At 39.2% G+C, this 23,605-nt stretch overlaps 2 protein-coding genes and 1 long non-coding RNA gene across 7 annotated transcripts; all 3 read left to right on the top strand.

Moving 5' to 3' along the window:
* The first annotated feature begins 474 nt into the window (after positions 1-474).
* LOC125006446 (putative protein TPRXL) lies at positions 475-4,330 on the top strand. Of its 3 annotated transcripts, none has more exons than XM_047582502.1 (6): positions 475-550; positions 1,255-1,596; positions 1,823-2,134; positions 2,777-2,878; positions 3,198-3,235; positions 3,336-4,330. In XM_047582502.1, the coding sequence occupies exons 1-6, from the start codon at positions 496-498 to the stop codon at positions 3,438-3,440; spliced, it is 954 nt and encodes a 317-aa protein (XP_047438458.1). In that variant the 5' UTR covers positions 475-495; the 3' UTR covers positions 3,441-4,330. The 3 variants fall into 3 exon arrangements, with proteins under 3 accessions (XP_047438458.1, XP_047438451.1, XP_047438466.1); XM_047582495.1 differs by having other exon boundaries at positions 3,186-3,235; XM_047582510.1 differs by lacking the exon at positions 3,198-3,235.
* Positions 4,331-8,223: 3,893 nt separating this feature from the next.
* On the top strand, positions 8,224-10,578 carry LOC125006475. Its single transcript, XR_007112584.1, has 3 exons — positions 8,224-8,399; positions 8,948-9,119; positions 10,190-10,578. It is a non-coding gene; the product is annotated as an uncharacterized LOC125006475 (long non-coding RNA).
* A 1,018-nt stretch (positions 10,579-11,596) lies between these two features.
* Positions 11,597-17,175, top strand: LOC125006411 (uncharacterized protein DDB_G0271670-like). Of its 3 annotated transcripts, none has more exons than XM_047582398.1 (7): positions 11,597-11,821; positions 12,525-12,866; positions 13,093-13,296; positions 13,892-13,993; positions 15,846-15,883; positions 15,971-16,138; positions 16,741-17,175. In XM_047582398.1, the coding sequence occupies exons 1-7, from the start codon at positions 11,776-11,778 to the stop codon at positions 16,915-16,917; spliced, it is 1,077 nt and encodes a 358-aa protein (XP_047438354.1). In that variant the 5' UTR covers positions 11,597-11,775; the 3' UTR covers positions 16,918-17,175. The 3 variants fall into 3 exon arrangements, with proteins under 3 accessions (XP_047438354.1, XP_047438343.1, XP_047438363.1); XM_047582387.1 differs by having other exon boundaries at positions 11,613-11,821; positions 13,093-13,302; XM_047582407.1 differs by having other exon boundaries at positions 11,631-11,821; positions 13,144-13,302.
* Positions 17,176-23,605: the final 6,430 nt, after the last annotated feature.

The raw sequence follows: 23,605 nt of genomic DNA, 5'->3' as shown, positions 1-23,605 counted from the left end.
AGAGAACACCAGTGTCTGACCTGACAAATGTGCTCCTATAAGAATGGTCAAACATTCCCATAAACACACTCCTAAACCTTGTGGAAAGTCTTCCCAGAACAACTGAAGCTGTTAAAGCTTCAAAGGGTGGACTGACGTCATATTAAACCCTATGGATTAAGAATGGGATGTCACTTAAGTTCATATGTGTATGAAGGCAGATGGGTGAATATTTTTGGCAATATAGTGTATCAGCTATGAAGGAATAATAATTATTTAATGAACAGCTTAGAACAACTTTAAAAACCAAATGATTTTAGTTAAAAAGGAAGATTTAAATAAAATGTTGGGTTAAAATGGACTCTTTGTTTTTTACTCTGCGGTAGAAACAAAGAGATGGGAGGAGTGTAGAGCTGAGTGAGTGTTGTTTGTAGAGGAGGAACTCCATCATTTAGAGAAGTGACAAGTTCCTGGTTTGCTAGTGAAGAAAGAAGAGAAGCAGCGTTCAGCCTCAAGATGAAAGTCAGAAACACTTGGATATTCTTCTTCTTCTTCTTCTTCTTCTTCCTTGGTGAGTTCATTCACTTTTCATTCAACTTGTGACACGTTCTTTGTTGTCAACTGAACTGTCTTCATTCATTGAGAGTTTATTGTCAGTTTTCTTGTTAACATGTTTTAATGGGGAGCTCTGTTTCCGTGTCTCTGACATGTTGGTTTCTGTGGTTTGGAAGCTGGAGATGTGTCTCTTTAAAGCAGCAGTTAAAATAACTTTGATGAATTAAAACTGTTTAAACAAATGTTCTAACTCCACCATCTGCAAAACACAGTTTAGTTTCACTTCACTTTTTCTTCTCCCATAAATCATTTGTCTGTAGCTGCAGGTTGAGTGTCACTTCACACACAGGAAACACATGAAAGTAGCCTTCAAAAAGACCTAAAATATGTTTAGAGTAAATCATAAAGTTTCTCCTAGTGCACAGAGAGTGGATGTCTTTTGTAACCTGCAGGTTAACTGAACTAGAAGCTGTTGAGGGAACAAATTGTCATTAGAAACAGAAAAAAAAACCCTGAGTCACGTTCTAGCTCTTTAGTGTTCCTATATCTCTGTCTTTGTCAGGTTTGTGCAGTTGTGAAACAGGAAGTTTGTCAAGTGATAAGTAACAAATTAAAATGCAGGTGGTATTTATTTATATATTTAATTTTTTTTTAAAAAAGGAAGACATGACCGTGACATTGTCTTCAAATTAATTATCTGATTGTTCATGTTTTCAACAGCTCTGCAGGATGGAAACACTGGTCTTGTTAATGGAAGAATCTATACAGAAAAAGAAGGAGGAAACATCACAGTTGAATGTTCATTTAGATTATCTGGAAGCAGGAGGTTGTTCTGTAGGAATAAATGTGAAGAAAGAAACATTCTCATTGACACAACTGAGGACAAAGCTCAGAGAGACAGATACAGCATTGAATATATAAGCAGAGGTGTCCTATCAGCTGACACTCTGTATGTGAACATCACACAGCTGAACAAGTCTGACTCAGGATGGTACAGGTGTTCTTTGGAGAGAACGTGGTTCAAAGATTCATCTGAGGATTTTGAGATCACTGTCACAGAAGGTGAGTTTCTACTGAAAGTCATGAAAATGTTCCTTCATGTCTGTTTCACTGAAGCTACTTCTGATTCTAATCCACCTACACAGTAGATTTATAGCTAAAATACAGAGCAGATTTTCATCAGTTCTGTTGTGAAACACATAATAATTGATACTCACATAGAGACACATAGTTTTATAGTTGAGTATTAATGATGCCACTATCAATCTGATTGGTTCATTGCTCACAGCTTCAACCACTTCACAACCAACATTAACTCCTGGAACTTTTTCATCATCAGCATTTCTCACATCCTCCACTTCACCAACATCAACATCATCATCAACATCAACATCATCATCAACATCAACATCATCATCATCATCATCATCATCATCATCATCATCATCAACATCATCATCATCACCAACATCATCATCATCATCATCATCATCATCATCATCATCAACACTCAGTTCAAGTTCAGGAAGCTCTACATCTTCATCATCATCCTCCTCCTCTGGAGCCACAGGGCAGCATGAGGCATCACCTACAGGTTCAGGTACATTTTCTATGTGTAGATGTGTGAATCCATTTATATCTATGTGTATTTGTCAGTGAGTCCCAGTGACTCATGAACAGCAGTGGAAGAAGTAATCTGATATTTTAATCAAGTCAAAGCAGCAAAAGTATAATAATGAACTTTAATTCATGTAAAAGAAAAGTTAAAGTACTGAAGTAATAGTAAATATAATGTATTATTGTTTTATCTGTGACGTTACACATGTCATGGAGTAAACACGACTGTATTTCCCTCTGAACTGTAGTGAAGCTACAGAAAAGTTGAATTGTTGCTTTGCAGAGTGAGAGGTGACTTCCTCAGTCACTAAGTGACAGATAAACATCATGATTTTTTTTTAGATGTCCTTCCTGTCCATGATACTAATTATTCAATCAGTCAATCAGTGCATGTCTAACCAAAGCTAAACAACATGTCACATCAGTTGTGATGATCTGTAGCTCTACTCAGAACCAGGAGGTTTCTAAACTCCTTCTCTCCTGGTTTTAGGACACCTGGTGTTTTACAGTAAAATAATTTGATGTCAGCTAAATGTTTGTGTGTATACTGTATATACTGTGTGTGTGTTGATGAATGTGGAGGATTGTTTGAGTAAAGCTCCAATGTTTCTGTTCTACTGTTCAGATCTGATCCTTTACGTGGCTCTGACTCTAGTCTTCATGATCATCATATTATCTGTGGTTCTGCTGATCATCTGTAAGTGGAGGAGGACCACGAAACCAAAAGGTGAGGTTACAACTATCACTTGAGAGGACGATACTTTAACTGACATTAACATCAATGTAATAATGGATGGCATCCATAAAAAATACACAAACAAGAGAACTCTCATGTTCATATTAACAATCACTTCAGTTCAGTTAAAGTGAGCCGTGAAACAAAAACACAACATGACACTTTGCTTTCAGACACATGTCAACAGGTCGTATATTTAGGGGAAATGTCATAAGGATAAGGTTGTTTCTGGAGAGTGTTGAAAAGTTTCTTAAAGATAATGATGTTTTGAGATGTTTTAGCTCCTTATTTTCTGAAGCATGTTTTTCAGGGTCTCCCATAGAATCAATGTACACTGACGTCACAAGGGTGAGTCTGAGTCAGATATTAGAGCTTCATTGTGTTACTGTTTGTGTCATTGTGAAACCAGCAGGTTTTAACAAAACATACTTCTGTTCTCCTCCTGCAGACCGACCTAATGTATGAGATGATCAGAGAGGACAAACGGAGCAGTTCACCTCCTGAGGGAATATCTACAGTCTACACCTGCGCTAAATACGTCAAAGTAAATTGAGCTGAAAGCTCAGATGACTACAGCCTCATCCAGAGTCCTCAGGAGAGAGTCAGTAGAACTGTGGTACAGTTTCAGCTCACAGCTCAAAAACTGTCTCTAGGAAAACATGCTTAGTGGTACTGTTATCAGTTCTGAACTGGGACAAGGAACGGCTTAGTGCTGTGGTCCTATTGTGTTTTCCAGCTAATTAATGTTAATATTTTAAACAAATTTAATTAATGCAACAGTTTTACCATCAACAGTTAGAGCTATTTTGAAGTTGGGGAATTAACCTTTATTCATATTACTTTACAAAAGTATCCTAAATCATGTCTGTGACTTTAAATGATTCATGAGCAGCCTTCTGTTGATTTTGGGTACGTATTGGATCGGTGTTTTTACAAGACCATGAGACCATATATTTGAAACTGGACTAGCTACACCTAGTTAAGACTAATACATTATATAAACAGCAGAGCTGGCCCTAAGTATCCACAGTATATTCAAATGCTAAGGCCATCGTGGATCCATAGGGGGTGCACTTTACCTATACTAACAGCCTGCTACTAACTATTATTGGTAATATTACCAAAATACACTACAACTTATCTGAAGCATATTAGTCAAAAGTCGTTGTAGCTCAGTTTAACCAGTGCCCAGCCACCAGCCTTCCAGCCCACCAGTGACGCCGCTGACACAGTTCAGCAGCAGCCAGTCGACCACAGTATTAAACAGTATTAACCCTTTAACAATTCACTGGGTGTCATGTGGACAGTAGTAGCTTTATAAACCAATCAGAGCTCTGTACACGAGTTGTGTTTGAGTACATGCTGCATGCAATATGTCATTTTCTTCTGATTTCACTGATAAAAGACATCATAGCATGAGCTCCAAAATGTTCATGAACAACATTCAATTTATTTTGGGTACATCCTAAATAGGTGTTTTGTTTTTTTTTTTGCAAAAAGTTCAAGCTGTTTTACTGAGGCTTTTAGTTTAGATTAAGGATCATTCTGCTTAATTCTAACTTTCCCGTTAATAGAACTACAACTGGCTCCTGATAAATGTTTACACAATAACAGGGACATAACAGAGTATATTGGTCCAAACCAGGGGGTCAGGTATCAAATTGAAATGAGCAGCATCATCCTCATAACAGTCACAGAGTAATCTCTCACATATCTGTCTATGTAGATGAGGGACAAGACGTTGGTGCCAGAGGCAAATAGGTGAGAGTCAAGAGAAAGAAGTCCCTGTTGGTACTCAAACGCCTCAAACAAGGCTGCTGTTTAAAATGAATGGAAACTGTCCTTTGTAGACATTTTACCTCAACTCTGTTCTTGTATTTCACTGTACAAGGAACAGGAAGCTTTTATCTGGATACTTTTATCTGCTATTTCAAGCACTGGAAGCTCCAAACAAAGATTACTGTAACTAACCAGACTAAAGCCAGCATGTCCTTGCTTTTATACTCAGATCAGTAGAGACACAGTCGATACATTAATGGTAAATATGCCAGACTGAAATAAACCGTAATATTTTAGTTACCTGCTGTTCCTCTTTAACGCTCGCAAAAGAGACCATATTATTTACAAATAAAGGTTTTCCATAATGTGGGGGTGAAGGAAGAGCTGTGAGGGGTTGAGCCAAACAAACCTTAACTCAAACAATAGCAGGGCCCAACAAGCAAGAGAGCAAGAGAAGGGTCCCAGGGAGTTGGAGGGCTTTCAGATTGTTTCCTCTGTCTCTGATTGGCCAGCTGGTGAGAGCAGTCAGCCTATACGGTCCCATGCTGGAGCTCACAGATGGCAGCCAATCTTCTAACAATCACCTGAAGCAAAAGAGGGAGAGAGACACACACACAACCTTCCACTCTTGGCATTTAACACTGCTTCTATAGTTGGTCATTTTAGTTAAGCTAAATGTTTTTATTCAGAGCTATTGTAAAGTGCTTTGGACAAATATTCAAAGATTTCTTTGTGTTATCGTGTACGTTATTCTGGATGATCCAAGGACGTCACTGGAACAGTTTTCACTGAGAAATGCTTTCTAAGAAAATAACTGAAGCTGCTGTTTGATATGAAGCTCAATTTGGAGAAGTCAAAGAAATACATCTTATATTTTGGTCAGAGACAAGAACTTTATGCTTATTTTAAGAATATTTTTGATGCAAAAAAAGCTTAACCGACTCTTAACTCTTTCAAATCATAGCTGGTGTAACATTTTAACAGCTTTATTTCATTTTTTTTTATATATGTTTTTATGTTTCACAATGTTTGCTGTTGCTGTTCAGAAATACTTTATGGTCATTCTCCTCATGAAACATGAAGCCAGCTTACAGTGATGTGATCTCACTTCCAGGGCACCATAAAGCTTCTGATTGGTCTCCTGCACTGAGAGACAGGAAGAGGTCACACTCTGGTTAAAAATAAGTATTTATGTGTTGTATATGTATAGCTTTAATATATTAACAGTAAAGATGAGCACTTGTCTTGCAGTAAACATATTTATATTTTATATTGCTGTAAAAACCCTCAACAAAATGTAATAAAAAAAAATCCATATTTTGAAAATAAACTTGACATTTAATTTGTCACTGGCAGTTTTAACAGTATATGATATTAAAGTCTGTTTTGGTCTTTACAGCTGATTCCTCCATTCATAACATTGTGCAGAATGAATTTCTACATCATCCCCGTCTTTCAGTGACATCAAGTCTTAAAGTTAAGCAGTTTATAGCCTGGTCGTCTTCAGTGACAGGTGGATTTCCTCCCAGGTTGCCAACTGTCTGTCTTAGCTCCACTCACGCTCCAATTATTCTCCTCTTCTTTGATCATTTTTGAATCAGATGAAAAATCTGATGAAAAACAACTCATATCAATTAAATCTCAAGCATGCATGAATGTAAGTGGCTGGAGTTAGTGGATACATCATCACTTAGGGAATTAAAATATGAAGTCGTCTGGTCAATTTTATTCAGTTACCAGAACCTGAAACCAGTTCAGTGATGCAGAAATATCAGTTTAGACTGCACACAATATTAAGTTGATCTTAGTACCTAAAATATTGAGTCAACTGAACCCATCAAATATTGTTTGTTACTTAAAAGTTTGATCTAAATCAATAAATGTAGTTTTTTTGTACAGTGCGACAATGCATTTAATTAAGTGGTTGAAACACGTCCTCTGAATTATTTTTTTAGACTGCACTCTAAAAAAGAAATATTTTGGCTCAACAAAGAAAATCAACGCAACAATTTCCATTAGTCTTTTTGAGTTTTTGAGTTCTCATGAAATTACTTTTAACCAACAGACTAATTGAGTTAGGGGAATTACCTTTTCTTCTTCAATCAGCAGTGTTTTTGATTATGAATCAGTCAAGATGGACAACGTAGCCTGTTCATTGTCATTGCATTTATTGTCAGTCATAAGCTAATGGACGGCAGTAGTTCAGGAGGTAGAGCGGTCGTCCGATAACCAAAAGGATACTGGAGGTTCAGCTCCACCCTATCCTAGTCTGTCTGGTGTGTCCTTGGTAAAGACACTTAACCCACCCTGCTCCCAGTGTGAACTCCAGTGTGTGACCAGAGTGAGTGAAGTTTGGTGGAGGTCGTTGGTGCATATTGGCAGCCAGACAGGGTGTGACCGTACTATATAAAACGGATGCATTATTATTAACGCCATGCTCAAGATATGGTTTCAGTTTAGGAAACAGTTTGAATTTACTGCCCCCACAGTTTGTTAAAAAACTGTGTTTAAACCCACGTTTACTGATCCAACTTTCTCCTTATGGCATGACAAGGGACTGAAATGTTTTGAGGATTTTTATAGGGTAGGTATTTTTTGTTCTTTAGCTGACCTAGCTACTGAATTAAATCTTCCACCCTCCCATCTCTTTAGATATTTCCAGGTGAGGAACTGTGCAAAATCCTTATTTACCAACTTCCCCCACCTCCCACCCAAGCAGCCATGGGGTGAACTTTTATTATTCAATCCCTTGCAAAGGTCTTTGATCTCAAAGGTTTACAGTTCTATACAATCATATGATGAATATTTACCTACCAAGACAAGGGAGAATTGGGAGCGTGAGTTGGGGTTGGTCTTTGATGAACAGTGGTGGAAGTCTGCGCTGAAGGTCATTCACCAAAACTCTATTTGTGCCCGCCTGACCTTGATACAGTTTAAAGTTGAATTTAGATGTCATTATTCAAAGACAAAGTTGGCACAGATTTTCCCAGATATGGTGGATGTCTGTGATAGATGTGGAGGCTCACCCTGTAATCTTACACATATGTTTTTCTCTTTCCCAGCTCTGTCAAACTTTTGGAAAATTTACTTCAACACCATGTCTAAAGTACTCTCAAGAACAATTCCCATTTCACCTCACATAGGCATTTTTGGTCTTCTGGAAGACTATACTCTATAATCTACTAAAGAATTGGAAGTGATAGCTTTTACTTCACTAATTGCTAAGCGCCACCTTCTTCTGAATTGGAAATCTACAACAGCTCCCTCGAGTACGCAATGGATTAAAGAGGCTATGTCCTTTTTGAAAGTCGAGAAAATTAGATATTCAAGAAGGGGGATTGTGAGCAAATTCTACAACAAGTGGCAACCACTTATAAACTTCTTTGCAACAATGTAACCCCCCTAATCCCCAATATTTCCAGTTTAACTATGTTGAGCAATACAGTCTGAATGAGTTTTTGGTTGTTGTAGTTTCTTGTTTTCACCAGCAGGGCGCGCAATTTCACTCACATAAGCACTACTCGCGCTCTTAGCTACTGTGTTTGTTCTGCTGGGTTGTTGGTTTTTTCTTGCACTGATGCCGACGAGAGCAGACGCACTACGGCTGAGAGAGAGCATGTTAATGTTAATAACTCGATGAAACGTGATTAAAACTTTATTTAATTTTTGAGTAAATTGTTTTTGGGTGCTGGGCAGCACTGTGTCATCGTGTTTTGTGAGAAGAAAAACTCCGGTGAGTAACCATTAGCGATTAGCATAGCATGCTAGCAGCTCTCGATGATGGCTAATTGCTCACTTATTTTATGGAAAAGGTATCTTTGTTATGTATTGTTATGCTTTGGAGACTATGTTTAAAACCAACCGGAGACCGATGAATGTATATGTGTGAATTGAGGATGTATCTCATGGTATTTTTGTGGAAAATTGTCTGTGTTAATCAAACTATTGCTATATGCTAGTTAATGCTATATAGTTAAACGAGCTGATCTCATGAGCTAAAACACGCACCCGTGTACATTTTTGAGTTATTGAGAGACAGTAATTCAATTAATCATTCTCAAACATGATTTGAATGTGATTTAATTCATAAATTTGTACACCATGCGGTGGGAAAAGCTAAAAAAAAATGCAATCTGCAAAGGTCAATGTGAATGGTTCACGTTCGTTGCTTTAAGATTAAAAGAAAAAGAGAATAGATACTGCGCAGTTGATTAAGATAAATGTATAAAGAGAGATAAAGAGATTAACCACATATTTAAAAAAAACTGCTGCTCTATGCAGGTTGTTGTTTTGTATGAGTGGATTGTGATGGAGCCAGAGCCCGGACCAGAGGGACGTGGAGCAGTAAACCTGCTTACATGCGTGGAGGGTGTAACGTCGGAGGCAGATTCATCGCGCATCTGGAGCTCATCTACCACATCATACAGATGAGAAACAAAACCACACTACCCGGGTAGATGAACAGATACATAAACTAATACACAACCATACATTGAAGGACTGCCGCACATACTTACATTGAATATGAACGCACTGAGGACACGGACTAATTTGGACTGTTGACTTTACTGAACTTTGTTGGTTTATTATTTTGGGCCCATTTTTTCCTATTTTATTTGCACTTTGAACAGTATTATTTCTTTTTTATATGCTGTGAAACTGTTGGGTTGTTGGTTACAACTGAGGTTGTTAAGTAGGTTGATTTCTGGGGGTTGATAAAGAAATAAATTCAGTCGTTAGCTTCTATTTTGAGTGAAACTTAAGAGTGACTTCCTGCCATTAAATATTTTTTTGTCACTGTTCGCAAACTGTTTTCCATGTCACATATATCCTCCTTGAGCGAAACTATACCTTCTGATTTGGCCTAAATTGAAAGTACATGATAGTCCCCTTAGTTCATGTACAGTAGACAGTGTTACATAAAGCTGTATTCAAACATGTTTAATGCTGATGCCAACATGCCATGTAAGTGCCTTTGCTACCTTTGTATGCACTTTAATAACAATATGAAACAAAAACATACTTCTGGCACATGCACTTAGTACTTCCCTTGCTTCTGTTTAGGTGAAAGACTGACCATTAAAGGGACTAATCACTGCAATCCCTCCCCCGTCTGTGCAGCACTATGTATAATGTTCAACCCTCAGGAACGGAGAAGTGATGTTGGCTCCTGGTGTAGCTGAGCTCTAGTCACTGCTGTTGTTGTCCCTTTCAAAAACCATATTTTGTGCACTATTGGTTACCTTGTTTCATTTAGTGTTTTGATTATAATTTGCATTAAGGGAGATTTGTTTTCTCCCCAGGCCAGTTACTCGGGTTAGTTCTCTTGGTTCCTTTCTTCTTGTTTTCTTTTCGTGAATGAACTTTGAGTTAATTCTATTCTGGGGTTCTGTCAGTGCCAGTACAGGTGGGCTGGTCATAGATGTGCAGGTGGTGGCTCACTGGGGGGAGGGTTTCCTCATTTTGGTTTTATTTGCATGTTTAATATTTGTTGTGCCCTAATTTGTGTCTTTTCTTTTGCAGCATGTTTGGATTGCTGCTGCTGCTGCTGGTGGTGGTGGCCCCTCTCCCCTTCACTCCCCCACCCCTGTAGGCCTCTCTGACAGTCACCCTGTACTGGTAAATGTTTCAGTGTAGTGACATTTTAGCATATAGAAATACTTTTACAATAATATGGCTTTATTGTTAAGCTAAGTCCTCCTACTATTTAACTGATGTGAGATTTACTTACGTAAATAAAAACTGAAAATTGTTCAATACTAGAAATTCATCTCTCTGCTCCTTTTTTCCTCTTAAAACATAAGAACTTGTATTTAGTGTGGTATTCTCTGTGTGGAAGTCCCAGAGTGGCGTTGTTGCATTGTCAGAGGTGTATAGCCATAACTGTAATAAAGCTGGTTCTGTTTCTGACTCTGAAATACAGCCTCAACATCTGTGTGTTCACTTGACTGGAAGCTCCACTGTGTTGAGAGCTTATATGTGGCACTACAGCTGAACTGTGTTCACAGAGTAGATATGGACGTGATGGTTGGTAGAAATACACTATATTGCTGAATTCAGGTTCTCTAATCACTTCCATGACCACATGTGTATAAAATCAAGCACCTAGTCTCACAGACTGCTTCTACAAGTATTTGTGAAAGAATGTGTCTCTCAGGAGCTCAGTGAATTCCAGCGTGGTACCAGTGATAGGATGCCACCTGTGCAACAAGTCTAGTCGTGATATTTCCTCACTACTAAATATTCCACAGTCAAGTGTCAGTGGTTTTATAACAAAGTGGAAGTGACTGGGAACAACAGGAACTGAGCCATGAAGTGTCAGACCACATAAATGACAGAGTGGGGTCAGTGGATACACAGAGGTCACCAGAGTTTCATGGGATGTTTTTATTTTCTAGTTCCAGTGAAATGAACTCTGAATACTGTAGCATACCAAGACATTTTGAACAACTACATGCTCCCATCTTTATGGGAACAGTTTGGGGATGACTCCTTCTTGTTACAACATGACTGTGCACCAGTGCACAAAGTAAGGTCCATAAAGACATGGAGAGTGAGTTTGGTGTGGAAGAACTTGACCAGCCTGTACAGAGTCCTGAACTCAACCTCAGAGAGAACACCAGTGTCTGACCTGACAAATGTGCTCCTATAAGAATGGTCAAACATTCCCATAAACACACTCCTAAACCTTGTGGAAAGTCTTCCCAGAACAACTGAAGCTGTTAAAGCTTCAAAGGGTGGACTGACGTCATATTAAACCCTATGGATTAAGAATGGGATGTCACTTAAGTTCATATGTGTATGAAGGCAGATGGGTGAATATTTTTGGAAATATAGTGTATCAGCTATGAAGGAATAATAATTGTTATTTAATGAACAGCTTAGAACAACTCTGAAAACCAAATGATTTTAGTTAAAAAGGAGGATTTAAATAAAATGTTGGGTTAAAATGGACTCTTTGTTTTTTACTCTGTGGTAGAAACAAAGAGATGGGAGGAGTGTAGAGCTGAGTGAGTGTTGTTTGTAGAGGAGGAACTCCATCATTTAGAGAAGTGACAAGTTCCTGGTTTGCTAGTGAAGAAAGAAGAGAAGCAGCGTTCAGCCTCAAGATGAAAGTCAGAAACACTTGGATATTCTTCTTCTTCTTCTTCCTTGGTGAGTTCATTCACTTTTCATTCAACTTGTGACACGTTCTTTGTTCTCAACTGAACTGTCTTCATTCATTGAGAGTTTATTGTCAGTTTTCTTGTTAATATATTTTAATGGGGAGCTCTGTTTCCGTGTCTCTGACATGTTGGTTTCTGTGGTTTGGAAGCTGGAGATGTGTCTTTAAAGCAGCAGTTAAAATATAAACTGTGATAAATTAAAACTGTTTAAACAAATGTTCTAACTCCACCATCTGCAAAACACAGTTTAGTTTCACTTCACTTTTTCTTCTACCATAATTCATTTGTATGTAGCTGCAGGTTGAGTGTCTTCTCACACACAGGAAACACATGAAAGTAGCCTTCAAAAAGACCTAAAATATGTTTAGAGTAAATCATAAAGTTTCTCCTAGTGCACAGAGAGTGGATGTCTTTTGTAACCTGCAGGTTAACTGAACTAGAAGCTGTTGAGGGAACAAACTGTCATTAGAAACAGAAAATAACCCTTGAGTCACTTTCTAGCTCTTTAGTGTTCTTACATCTCTGTCTTTGTCAGGTTTGTGCAGTTGTGAAACAGGAAGTTTGTCAAGTGATAAGTAACAACTTAACATGCTGGTGTTATTTATTTATTTTTTTTTTCAAAAAAAAGGAAGAAATGACCGTGACAGTGTCTTCTCAGAAATTAATTATCTGATTGTTCATCTTTTCAACAGCTCTGCAGGATGGAAACACTGGTCTTTTTAATGGAAGAATCCATCCAGGAAAAGTAGGAGGAAACATCACAGTTGGATGTTCATTTTCATTATATGGAAGCAGGAGGTTGTTCTGTAGGAATAAATGTAAAGAAGGAAACATTCTCATTGACACAACTGAGGACAAAGCTCAGAGAGACAGATACAGCATTGAATATATAAACACAGGTGTCCTATCAGCTGACACTCTGTATGTGAGCATCACACAGCTGAAGAAGTCTGACTCAGGACAGTACAGATGTTATTTGGAGAGATCTTTCAGTCCAGATTCATCTGAGGATTTTAAGATCACTGTCACAGAAGGTGAGTTTCTACTGAAAGTCATGAAAATGTTGCTTCATGTCTGTTTCACTGAAGCTACTTCTGATTCTAATCCACCTATACAGTAGATTTATAGCTAAAATACAGAGCAGATTTTCATCAGTTCTGTTGTGAAACACATGATAATTGATACTCACATAGAGACACATAGTTTTATAGTTGAGTATTAATGATGTCACTATCAATCTGATTGGTTCATTGCTCACAGCTTCAACCACTTCACAACCAACATTAACTCCTGGAACTTTTTCATCATCAGCATTTCTCACATCAGCCTCCACTTCACCAACATCATCATCATCATCATCACCAACATCATCATCAACACTCAGTTCAAGTTCAGGAAGCTCTACATCTTCATCATCATCCTCCTCCTCTGGAGCCACAGGGCATCATGAGGCATCACCTACAGGTTCAGGTACATTTTCTATGTGTAGATGTGTGAATCCATTTATATCTATGTGTATTTGTCAGTGAGTCCCAGTGACTCATGAACAGCAGTGGAAGAAGTGATCTGATATTTTAATCAAGTCAAAGCAGCAAAAGTATAATAATGAACTTTCATTCATGTAAAAGAAAAGTTAAAGTACTGAAGTAATAGTAAATCTAATGTATTATTGTTTTATCTGTGACGTTACACATGTCATGGAGTAAACACGACTGTATTTCCCTCTGAACTGTAGTGAAGTTACAGAAAAGTTGACAGATAAACATCATGATTTTTTTTAGATGTCCTTCCTGTCCATGATACTAATTATACAAGAGTCAGTGCATGTCTAACCAAAGCTAAACAACATGTCACATCAGTTGTGATTATCTGCAGCTCTACTCAGAACCAGGAGGTTTCTAAACTCCTTCTCTCCTGGTTTTAGGACACCTGGTGTTTTACAGTAAAATAATTTGATGTCAGCTAAATGTTTGTGTGTATACTGTATATACTGTATGTGTGTTGATGAATGTGGAGGATTGTTTGAGTAAAGCTCCAATGTTTCTGTTCTACTGTTCAGATCTGATCCTTTACGTGGCTCTGACTCTAGTCTTCATGATCATCATCTTATCTGTGGCTTTGATGATTTTCTGCAAGTGGAGGAGGACCAGGAAACCAAAAGGTGAGGTTACAACTATCACTTGAGAGGACGATACTTTAACTGACATTAACATCAATGTAATAATGGATGGCATCCATAAAAAATACACAAACAAGAGAACTCTCATGTTCATATTAACAATCAGTTCAGTTCAAGATCAAAGAACTGAACTTCCTGATACATTTTACACCTAAAATGGTAGTGAACAACATGGACTGCATAAAGTGTCACATTTCTCTGATGTATATGAAGTGTTTTGACACTTGACACCTTTAATTAGGGCTAATGTTAAACGAGGCAATAGCCTGTACTGTAGGGGCTAGAGGCTCGTTTAACATGGGACCCTATGGACGCTCTCTGATGAGAGCAGTTTGAGATTTTTAATGAAAAAAAGTTGTTCAAAGTTGTGGCCACATTGTTTGAACTACAGAAATAAAAATTACACAAAATCGTAGGAATTTTTGTTGGCTTTCCGATGGAGCGTCTCTGATTTGTGTAGGTCCTACGGTTTGGACTCCAGGCACAGCCGAGCGAGGAGTGCGCCCAGCATTCTGCCCATTTGTTTCCATGTTAAAGCAAAATGACATTTTGGGAGCAAAATGCCAGCACAAGCTCTTCTCTCTCTCGTCACAGCGGCCACAGTTTTCACTGTATGTGCGTGGAACCAACATTAAAATCAAAGAGGACCCTCATGTGATGCTCACAATGCGTTCGTTTTCCCCATACGGCCTATTAATGCCAAGATCTAAGCAGTTGTTCAGAGGCCCCACTGTAATGTATGACCACCTGCCCCTACCGCACACCCAAATGTGCCCCCCACCCCACATTGGACAGCTATGGCTCAGTAGGTAGAGCGTGTTGTCCATGAACCGAAGAGTTAGTGGTTCGATCCCCCAAGTGTGCCATATGTCGAAGTGTCCTTGAGCAAGACACTGTGTATACTGTGTGTGCTCCCAGTGCAACTGGCACTGGTGTGTGAATGTGTGTGTGCTTGTGTGAGTGAATGGGTGGATGTGTCTCTGACTGTAAAAGCGCTTTGAGTACCTTTGAGTAGGTAGAAAAGCGCTACTCAAAGGTCAGTATGCCAAAACATTATGACCACCTCATGCCAATACCAGTACGTGGTTATGGCGACATTGCCTCGGTTAAAATTTCACAGAGGGATGTAATGCAACGCGTGCCTCTATATTACAATTGTGCATGTTTATTGTAGAGGCAATGCAACGCACACACACACAGATACCTTTGTTATTACAGTTACAAACATGCAAGCGCACCACACGCATACACACACAAACACACAGGTAACTTAATGTTATTACAGTTACAGATACACACAGAAAGAGTAATAGGACCCACACACATTACTCTCTCACACACATGTGTGCTAACTGTAAGCTAACTGTGCTAACCGTATGCTTACCGTATGCTAACTGTGCTAAATGTGGGTTAAGTGTGCTAACTGTGCGACATGTGAGTTAACTGTACTAAATGTAGGCTAACTGCGCCAAATGTAGATTAACTGTACTAATCCTAAGCTAACTGTGCTAAATGTAGGCAAAGTGTGCTAATTCCCATGTTGACAGAGACGGTAACCCTGGCAGTAGCCCCCCATAGCCCTTTCAAAATTTCCAAGAGGGAATTTTCTAGTTGTCACTATAGTGTCTAGTTCTAGCAGGTTATCTCGTTAGATCAAAGACACCTGTGTAGCTGCTACTGACAGAACGACTGGAAATACACTGACACTATACTATACTGTAACAGAAAGTTTAGTTCCTCTGGTTTTTGTTTCTGGAAAGTGTCTAAAAGTTTCTTAAAGATAATGATGTTTTGAGATGTTTTAGCTCCTTATATTCTGAAGCATGTTTTTCAGGGTCTCCCATAGAATCAGTCCACACTGACATCACAAGGGTGAGTCTGAGTCAGATATTAGAGCTTCATTGTGTTTGTGAAACCAGCAGATTTTAACAAAACATACTTCTGTTCCTCCTCCTGCAGACCGACCAGCTGTATGAGGAGATCAGAGAGGACAAACAGAGCAGTTCACCTCCTGAGGGAATATCTACAGTCTACACCTGCGCTAAATATGTCAAACCAAACGGAGCTGAAAGCTCAGATGACTACAGCCTCAACCAGAGTCCTCAGGAGAGAGTCAGTAGAACTGTGGTACAGTTTCAGCTCAGAGCTCAAAAAACATCTTTAGAAAAAAAAACAATAAATAAAAACCACACTGAAGAGTTTCTAAATGAGGAATAACATGGAGACTCCAACAGAGTGAACATACTATGATTGTAGTTTTGCTTTACTTACAGTCTAACATACTGTATGTGCAGATATCAATGCATCTGTAATAAAACCACCTACATTCAAACTCTGTGCTAACAAATATGTAAGACGTTCATACTACTGCAGTATCTCTGCCAGCCAACCAGTACTAATGCTCAGAAATGTATTAGCTACACCTAAATTAAAACTAATACATTATAATCCAACAGTCTTTCAGTAAATCCTCCACTCATGAGCATTAAGATCAGTTTTTGTGGAAACACTTTTTGAGGAATGTCCAACTTTAGAACCATTTCAGAGGATGTAGTTTGTGGTGATGTTGAACAGTGTTACAAGTATTCATGTTATTTTGTCTCCATCATCTATATAAACAAAGGCAGGCTGAATAAACTGAGTATTATTTTAGTTTATTTTAAAATGAGTAGCCTCTATACATTATTAGAGTATTAAAACCTAAAGTTTGGTCTCCTTCTTTTCTCCAGGATGAAGACGACTCCAGTAAACTCGATTACTCTGAAGTGGATTTTTCCAACGTTGCTGTCAAGTCACACAACAGTGCCCTGGTTGATAATGTCATTTACTCTGCACCTAAGACAGAGACCAACTCTACCAACCACGCCATGGGTGCTTCACCTCCTCTGTACTCCACTCTACAGTAGTAATGCTGCTATCTCAGTGGTCAACAGGTCAACTCATTTCACACAAAAGTCACTTTCTATCTGTGGTGAGGACTCCTGAACAGTTAGCTTCAGGTTCAAGCTGTTTTATTGAGGCTTTTAGTTTAGATTAAGGATCATTCTGCTTAATTCTAACTTTACCGTTAATAGAACTACAACTGGCTCCTGATAATTGTTAACACATAACAGGGACATAACAGAGTATATTGGTCCAAACCAGGGGGTCAGTCTAACCAGACTAAAGCCAGCATGTCATTGGTTTAATAAGTAGAGACACAGTCGATACATTAATGGTAAATATGCCAGATTGAAATAAACTGTAATATTTTAGTTACCTGCTGCTATAGTTGGTCATTTTAGTTAAGCTAAATGTTTTTATTCAGAGGTATTGTAAAGTGCTTTGGACAAATATTCAAAGATTTCTTTGTGTTATCGTGTCTGTTATTCTGGATGATCCAACGACGTCACTGGAACAGTTTTCACTGAGAAATGTTTTCTAAGAAAATAATTTAAGCTGCTGTTTGATATGAAGCTCAATTTGGAGAAGTCAAAGAAATACATCTTATATTTTGGTCAGAGACAAGAACTTTGTGCTTATTTTAAGAAAAACTTTCAAGCAAAAAAAGCTTAACCGACTCTTAACTCTTTCAAATCATAGCTGGTGTAACATTTTAACAGCCTTATTTCATTTTTATTGTTTTTTTATATATATATTTATGTTTCACCATGTTTGCTGTTGCTGTTCAGAAATACTTTATTGTCATTCTCCTCATGAAACATGAAGCCAGCTTACAGTGATGTGATCTCACTTCCAGGGCACCATAAAGCTTCTGATTGGTCTCCTGCACTGAGAGACAGGAAGAGGTCACACTCTGGTTAAAAATAAGTATTTATGTGTTGTATATGTATAGCTTTAATATATTAAGAGTAAAGATGAGCACTTGTGTTGCAGTTATACAATGTGTATATACATATATATGTATATATATGTATATGCTGTACAGTTTATGCCGTGTGATATCTTATTTATGTTTTATCATGCTGTAAAAACCATCAACAAAATGTAATAATAAAAATTCATATTGTTGTGAAAATAAACACCTCTTTGAGTGACATCAAGTCTTAAAATTAAGCATGGTTTAAAGCCTGGTCGTCTTCAGTGACAGGTGACATCTTTAATGATGAAGAACAACTCATATCAGTTAAATCTCAAGCATGTGTTAATATAAGGGGCATTTGAGTCACTGCTTAATTCTTTGCTGGTGTCTTTGAACCACCACTGTGAATAGTAATGACTTCTGTGTCTGGAATCACCCTCAACAATATTGTTCTAAAATACTGTATATCTTACCTCACTGAGAACATTCACATTATATTATTCTACCTGGTTTTTCAGGACAATGGCATGTTAGTGAATGCTCTATTAGCCTTTCCATGCAGTCCTAATCTGACTGCATTAACCAGTTGTTTTTATTCTGAAAGTTGCTTCAGAACCTTTGGTTCAAGTAGACAAGTAAACAGAAGTGACTTTTTGAATCATCCTGGATTAATGGAGGAGTTCTTGTCATTTCCTAACTGGTTGATGTTAAAATCCTCTGGTTTGTGTGGTCTGAAACCTTTCAGATCTGATTTTGCTCTAGTGGTAATTTGCTAAATCTAACTTTCAATTAAATTTCAACTTGATTCATTTTGTTGTACTGCTAGTGAGGGGAAGAGCCTGTTTTTGGTTGAAAATACTAATGATGACATCTGTACATACATTCAATAGAATGGAGATACATTTTTTTGGTGGAGTGGGGCCTGGTGCTCATTACTGAAAGTGCGTTGAACATGTGCCTACAGGTTTCACCTGCTCACTTGCTAAAACAAAGAAGACTGTTAGGAGCAGTCCTGACTTTAAGGCAATAGATACAGCAGGATACCTGGAATTTTCAGAGGTGCTGCCATTGTCTTATGTAAAATGCACAAAAAAAAATATTTGTTAGTTGTGAAAAAAGAAAAAAGATCAGAAATTGCACTGATCATGGTGTGGACAGGTCAACAGCGACATCTGCTGGGGGACATCTTTAGGAAACTATAGGTGATGTTACAGAGGTTCATCCATCTACATACTGTCATCAGTCAGTGGGTCTGACCCTGTGTTAATGTGGTGTTCCTAATAATAATGCTCATCAGTGTTTTTCATTTCAACTTTAGAAAATATAAAAATTAAATGCAGTAGCAAATTAGATTCACATACCAGTAACCTTACAAGAAACAATATGAGAGTTTTCAGTAGGAGAGTTTTCATTTTGACTGAATAAAAATATGAAACCAGCTTTTCATAGACTCAAAGGAGCTATGGTAAATAAGCTGTAGGATACAAACGTTTGTCAAAGTCATGGTTGTTTGATTGATAGTTTAGAATGAAGGTCCAGAGACTATTGACTTTGTTTCCTTGAGTTGTTTCCTTAAAGAGAAAATCAGGAAAGTTCATGATGTTTCTCTCTGCTGCACGTTTCAACTTTGACTTTCCTCCATTTGTGGCCAAGAAACTAAAGATTAGTCAAATGTTGTACAGTTTACTATTTTTTATACTTTTATTTTTACACTTTTTTGATATACTATATTGTTCCCTGAGGGGAAATTATGTCCTGCTGTTTGACCCATCCATTTGTTCACACGGGTAGCATATTGGGGGATAGGTGCTTGCTTAGGGCACCACAGGCATAGACAGGGCGGGAGGCGAACTTGTGGCCCTTCGAACCCCAAGCTGTGCCTCTCACCACTGCACCAAAGCCCCTTTAAGTGCTTTGTTTTGTACCAATGAGCAAAGAGACTGGAGTCAAATTCCTTCTATGTGCACACATACTTGGCCAATCAAGGTGATTCTGATTCTGAAATACAGCCTCTTGACTGGAAGCTCCGCTGTGTTGAGAGCTTATATGTACCACTACAGCTTAAGAACAACTGTGTTCACAGTAGATACAGATGTGATGGGTTGGTAGAAATACACTATATTGCTGAATTCAGGTTTTCTAATCACTTCCATGACCACATGTGTATAAAATCAAGCACCTAGTCTCACAGACTGCTTCTACAAGTATTTGTGAAAGAATGTGTCTCTCAGGAGCTCAGTGAATTCCAGCGTGGTACCAGTGATATCCATTTCAATCCACTTTATTTATATAGCACGATTTTAACAAACACAAGGTTTCCAAAGTGCTGCACAGCAAGATAAAAAACACACAAACAAAAAAACACAATAAATAGCACAACAGAACACAATAAAACAATAAAGCACACAATAGGATAAATGTAATAAAATAAGATACAAATAAAATCAAATGAGATAAAATCAAATAAAACAGGATAAAAATAAATAAGAGAAATAGAATAAAATAGAGCGCACTTCTCACACAAGACGAAACACGCTACAAGTGTCAAAAGCCTGAGAGAAGAGGTGGGTTTGAAGAAGATTTAAAATGAGACGGTGAGGAGGCCTGTCTAATGTGCGGCAATCCATTCCACAGTTTTGGAGGTGCAACAGTTTTGATCACTTTGTTAGCAGTTGTGGAGATACTTCTTTCACTTTCACTCTGCCGGGCACAACAGACGCGGGGATCAGCTGATCGCCGGCATGGCTTCCAGATCTGCTGATATATCTGAGGAGGTCTGCAGAAGAACTCAGCGAGGATGCAGAGGAAAGAAAAATCAGCGGAGGAAAGAAAAGACAACAGAGACTAATGGATAAGAGGAGGTATAGATCGAGTCTCCCCGCGGTCACGATGGGAAACGTGAGATCGCTGGCCAATAAGGTGGATGAGTTAACAGCGTTAGCCAGGAGTCAGACGGAGTATCGGGAGTGTAGTTTAATGTGCTTTACGGAGACATGGCTGCACCAGGACATTCCTGATGACAATGTGTTTCCATCAACGGCTTCCGACAGGGATTGCACCGGGAGCGGTAAGCGGAAAGGAGGGGGGGTTGCCGTTCTAGTGAACAACAAGTGGTGCAATCCTAGTCATAAAACCATCAACCGTCCATACTTCAACCATGACACCGTGCTTGTGAACTGTTCCACCAGAGAGGAGAGGACTCTGGACCTGATGTATGCTAATGTTAAGGATGCATACAGCTCCTCTCCCCTCCCCCCACTGCGCAGGTCAGATCACAACCTGGTACACCTCAGCCCCGCTTATGTACCTCTGGTAAAGGACCTCTCGAAGGACTACAGACCGGTGGCGCTGACCTCCCACATCATGAAGACTGGAGACTCATCTTGGAGCAACTCCCGCCCGTGGTCAAGCCACATTTAGACCCCTCCAGTTCGCCTACCAGCCCCAACTCGGAGTTGAGGATGCCATCACCTTCCTACTCAACTGAGTCTACACCCACCTGGACAAGATGGTGAGTACTGTGAGAATCATGTTCTTTGACTTCTCTAGTGCTTTCAACACCATCCGTCTGGCTTTTCAGGGTGAGAAGATGATGGCGATGCAGGTGAATTCCCTCTTGGTGTCGTGGATCGTTGACTACCTGACTGGCAGACCACAGTATGTGCGCCTGGAACGATGTGTGTCAGACAGGCTGGTCAGCAACACCGGGGCCCCACAGGGGACTGTCTTCTCTCCTTTTCTCTTCACCCTCTACACCACAGACCTCCACCACTGCACGGAGAACTGTCATCTCCAGAAGTTTTTTTGATGACTCTGCAGTGGTTGGATGCATCGGCAAGGGTTACGAGGTGGAGTACAGGGCTGTTGTGGACAACTTTGTCACATGGTGTGAGGAGAACCATCTGCAGCTCAATGTGACAAAGACAAAGGAACTGGTGGTGGATCTGAGGAGGACCAAGGTGCCGGTGACCCCTGTTTCCATCTAGGGGGTCAATGTGGACATAGTGGAGGATTATAAGTATCTGGGGGTTCACATTGATAATAGACTGGACTGGGGAAAGAACACAGACGCCCTATACAGAAAGGGCCAGAATCCCCTCTATTTTCTGAGGCGGTTGAGGTCCTTTAACATCTGCAGGACTATGCTCAGGATTTTCTATGAGTCTATGGTGGCCAGTGCCATCTTCTATGCTGTTGTTTGCTGGGGCAGCAGTTTGAGGGTAGCAGACACCAACAGGTTGAACAGACTGACACGCAAGGCAAGTGACGTTGTGGGAGTGAAGCTGGACCCTCTGACAGTGGTGTCAGACAGGAGAATGCTTCACAAGGTGAAAGCCATCCTGGACAATGATTTGAACCCACTCCATGACGTGCTGGCCAGACACAGGAGTTCTTTCAACACCAGACTTATCACACCACAGAGCGTCACAGGAAATCATTCCTGCCAGTGGCCATTATCCTGTATAACTTCTCACTTTGAGGGTGTAGAACCCATATTATTTATTTAATGTGCAATAATTCATTAATGTGCAATAATTCATGTTCACCTCATCTCATATACCAGTGCATATTCCCTGTATACTAGGGGACTCTGGTCTTACTATGTGCAATAATGTTTATAACTATAACCCATGTTTATAACTATACTGACCCTGAGCAATAACACATGCATAACTTTATTATTTTCATACACTTGTATATATTTCCTTATATATTCTCACCTGAATTATTAGGACCTGAATCATTCAAGTGCTGTGCCACTGATGCCCATCCACTGCTCCAAACGAGCTATCAGGATTTCATGGTCCACTGTATCAAAAGGTGCAGTCAAATCTAAAAGTACAAGGACAACACAGTGACCAGTCAGTAGCTAAAATATGTCATTAAAATCTCTTAAAAGCGCTGATTCGGTGCTGTGCAATGTTTTAAAGCCAGATTGGAAAATCTCAAGAATATTTTAGTCGTTTAAAAAGTCCATGAGCTGAGAATAGACAATCTTTTCTAAGATTTTAGAAAGGAAAGTAATTTAGACCCTGCCTGAAGTTTGCTAAAATACTAGGATCCAGACCAGGTTTTTTTTTTTTTTTTTTTTTGTTAACAAAGGTTGCACAACAGCATGTTTAAAGTGAACAGGAACCACTCCAAAGGACAGACTGCTATTAATGACTCTGGAAAGCCTCCTTAAAAAGTCAGGGAGGGAAAATTTCATCTGGAGAACCTGAAGGCTTCAAATGACCAACAATCTCCTGAACATAGGGCATGGTCACAGGCTCAGATCTGTCCAACCCAGCAGAACAGGGGACAAACACTGAAGGGTCAATGGCAGGAGATGAGATAAGTGCTCTGGTAGAACTGACTTTATCAGTGAAGAAGTGAAGAAATTTTTCACACACAGCTGGGGAGGCCTCAATTCCAACAGTCTGCGGTGCATTAAGAGCTGATCACTTTAAACAACACACGAGGCTTGTGGCAGTTTAACAAGACAATATCAAAAAAATATTTTGTTTTTCACAGTGGATCGGTAATGACGCCAGTAATCCCTCAACATTTGAAAAGACACTTCCAATTTGTCCTTTTTCCACTTTTGCTCAGCTCTTCGACAATCCTGCCTGGCAGCACGAGTTGTTTCATTCAGCCAGGGCTCTGCCCCCGATTTGGTTTTATGATGTCTGGTCTTTAATGGAGCAGCAATGTCTATGGCAGTTTGACAGATGTAGAGAAACCATGAGTTAAGAGCCTCTGTATCCTCATACACAGATTCAGGCATGATGCAGTTTTGACTGAAGGCATCT

Source organism: Mugil cephalus, chromosome 1, assembly GCF_022458985.1.
Source record: "Mugil cephalus isolate CIBA_MC_2020 chromosome 1, CIBA_Mcephalus_1.1, whole genome shotgun sequence".
In the NCBI taxonomy this organism is placed as follows: Eukaryota; Metazoa; Chordata; class Actinopteri; order Mugiliformes; family Mugilidae; genus Mugil; species Mugil cephalus.
This window is presented reverse-complemented; position numbering and strand designations above follow the sequence as displayed.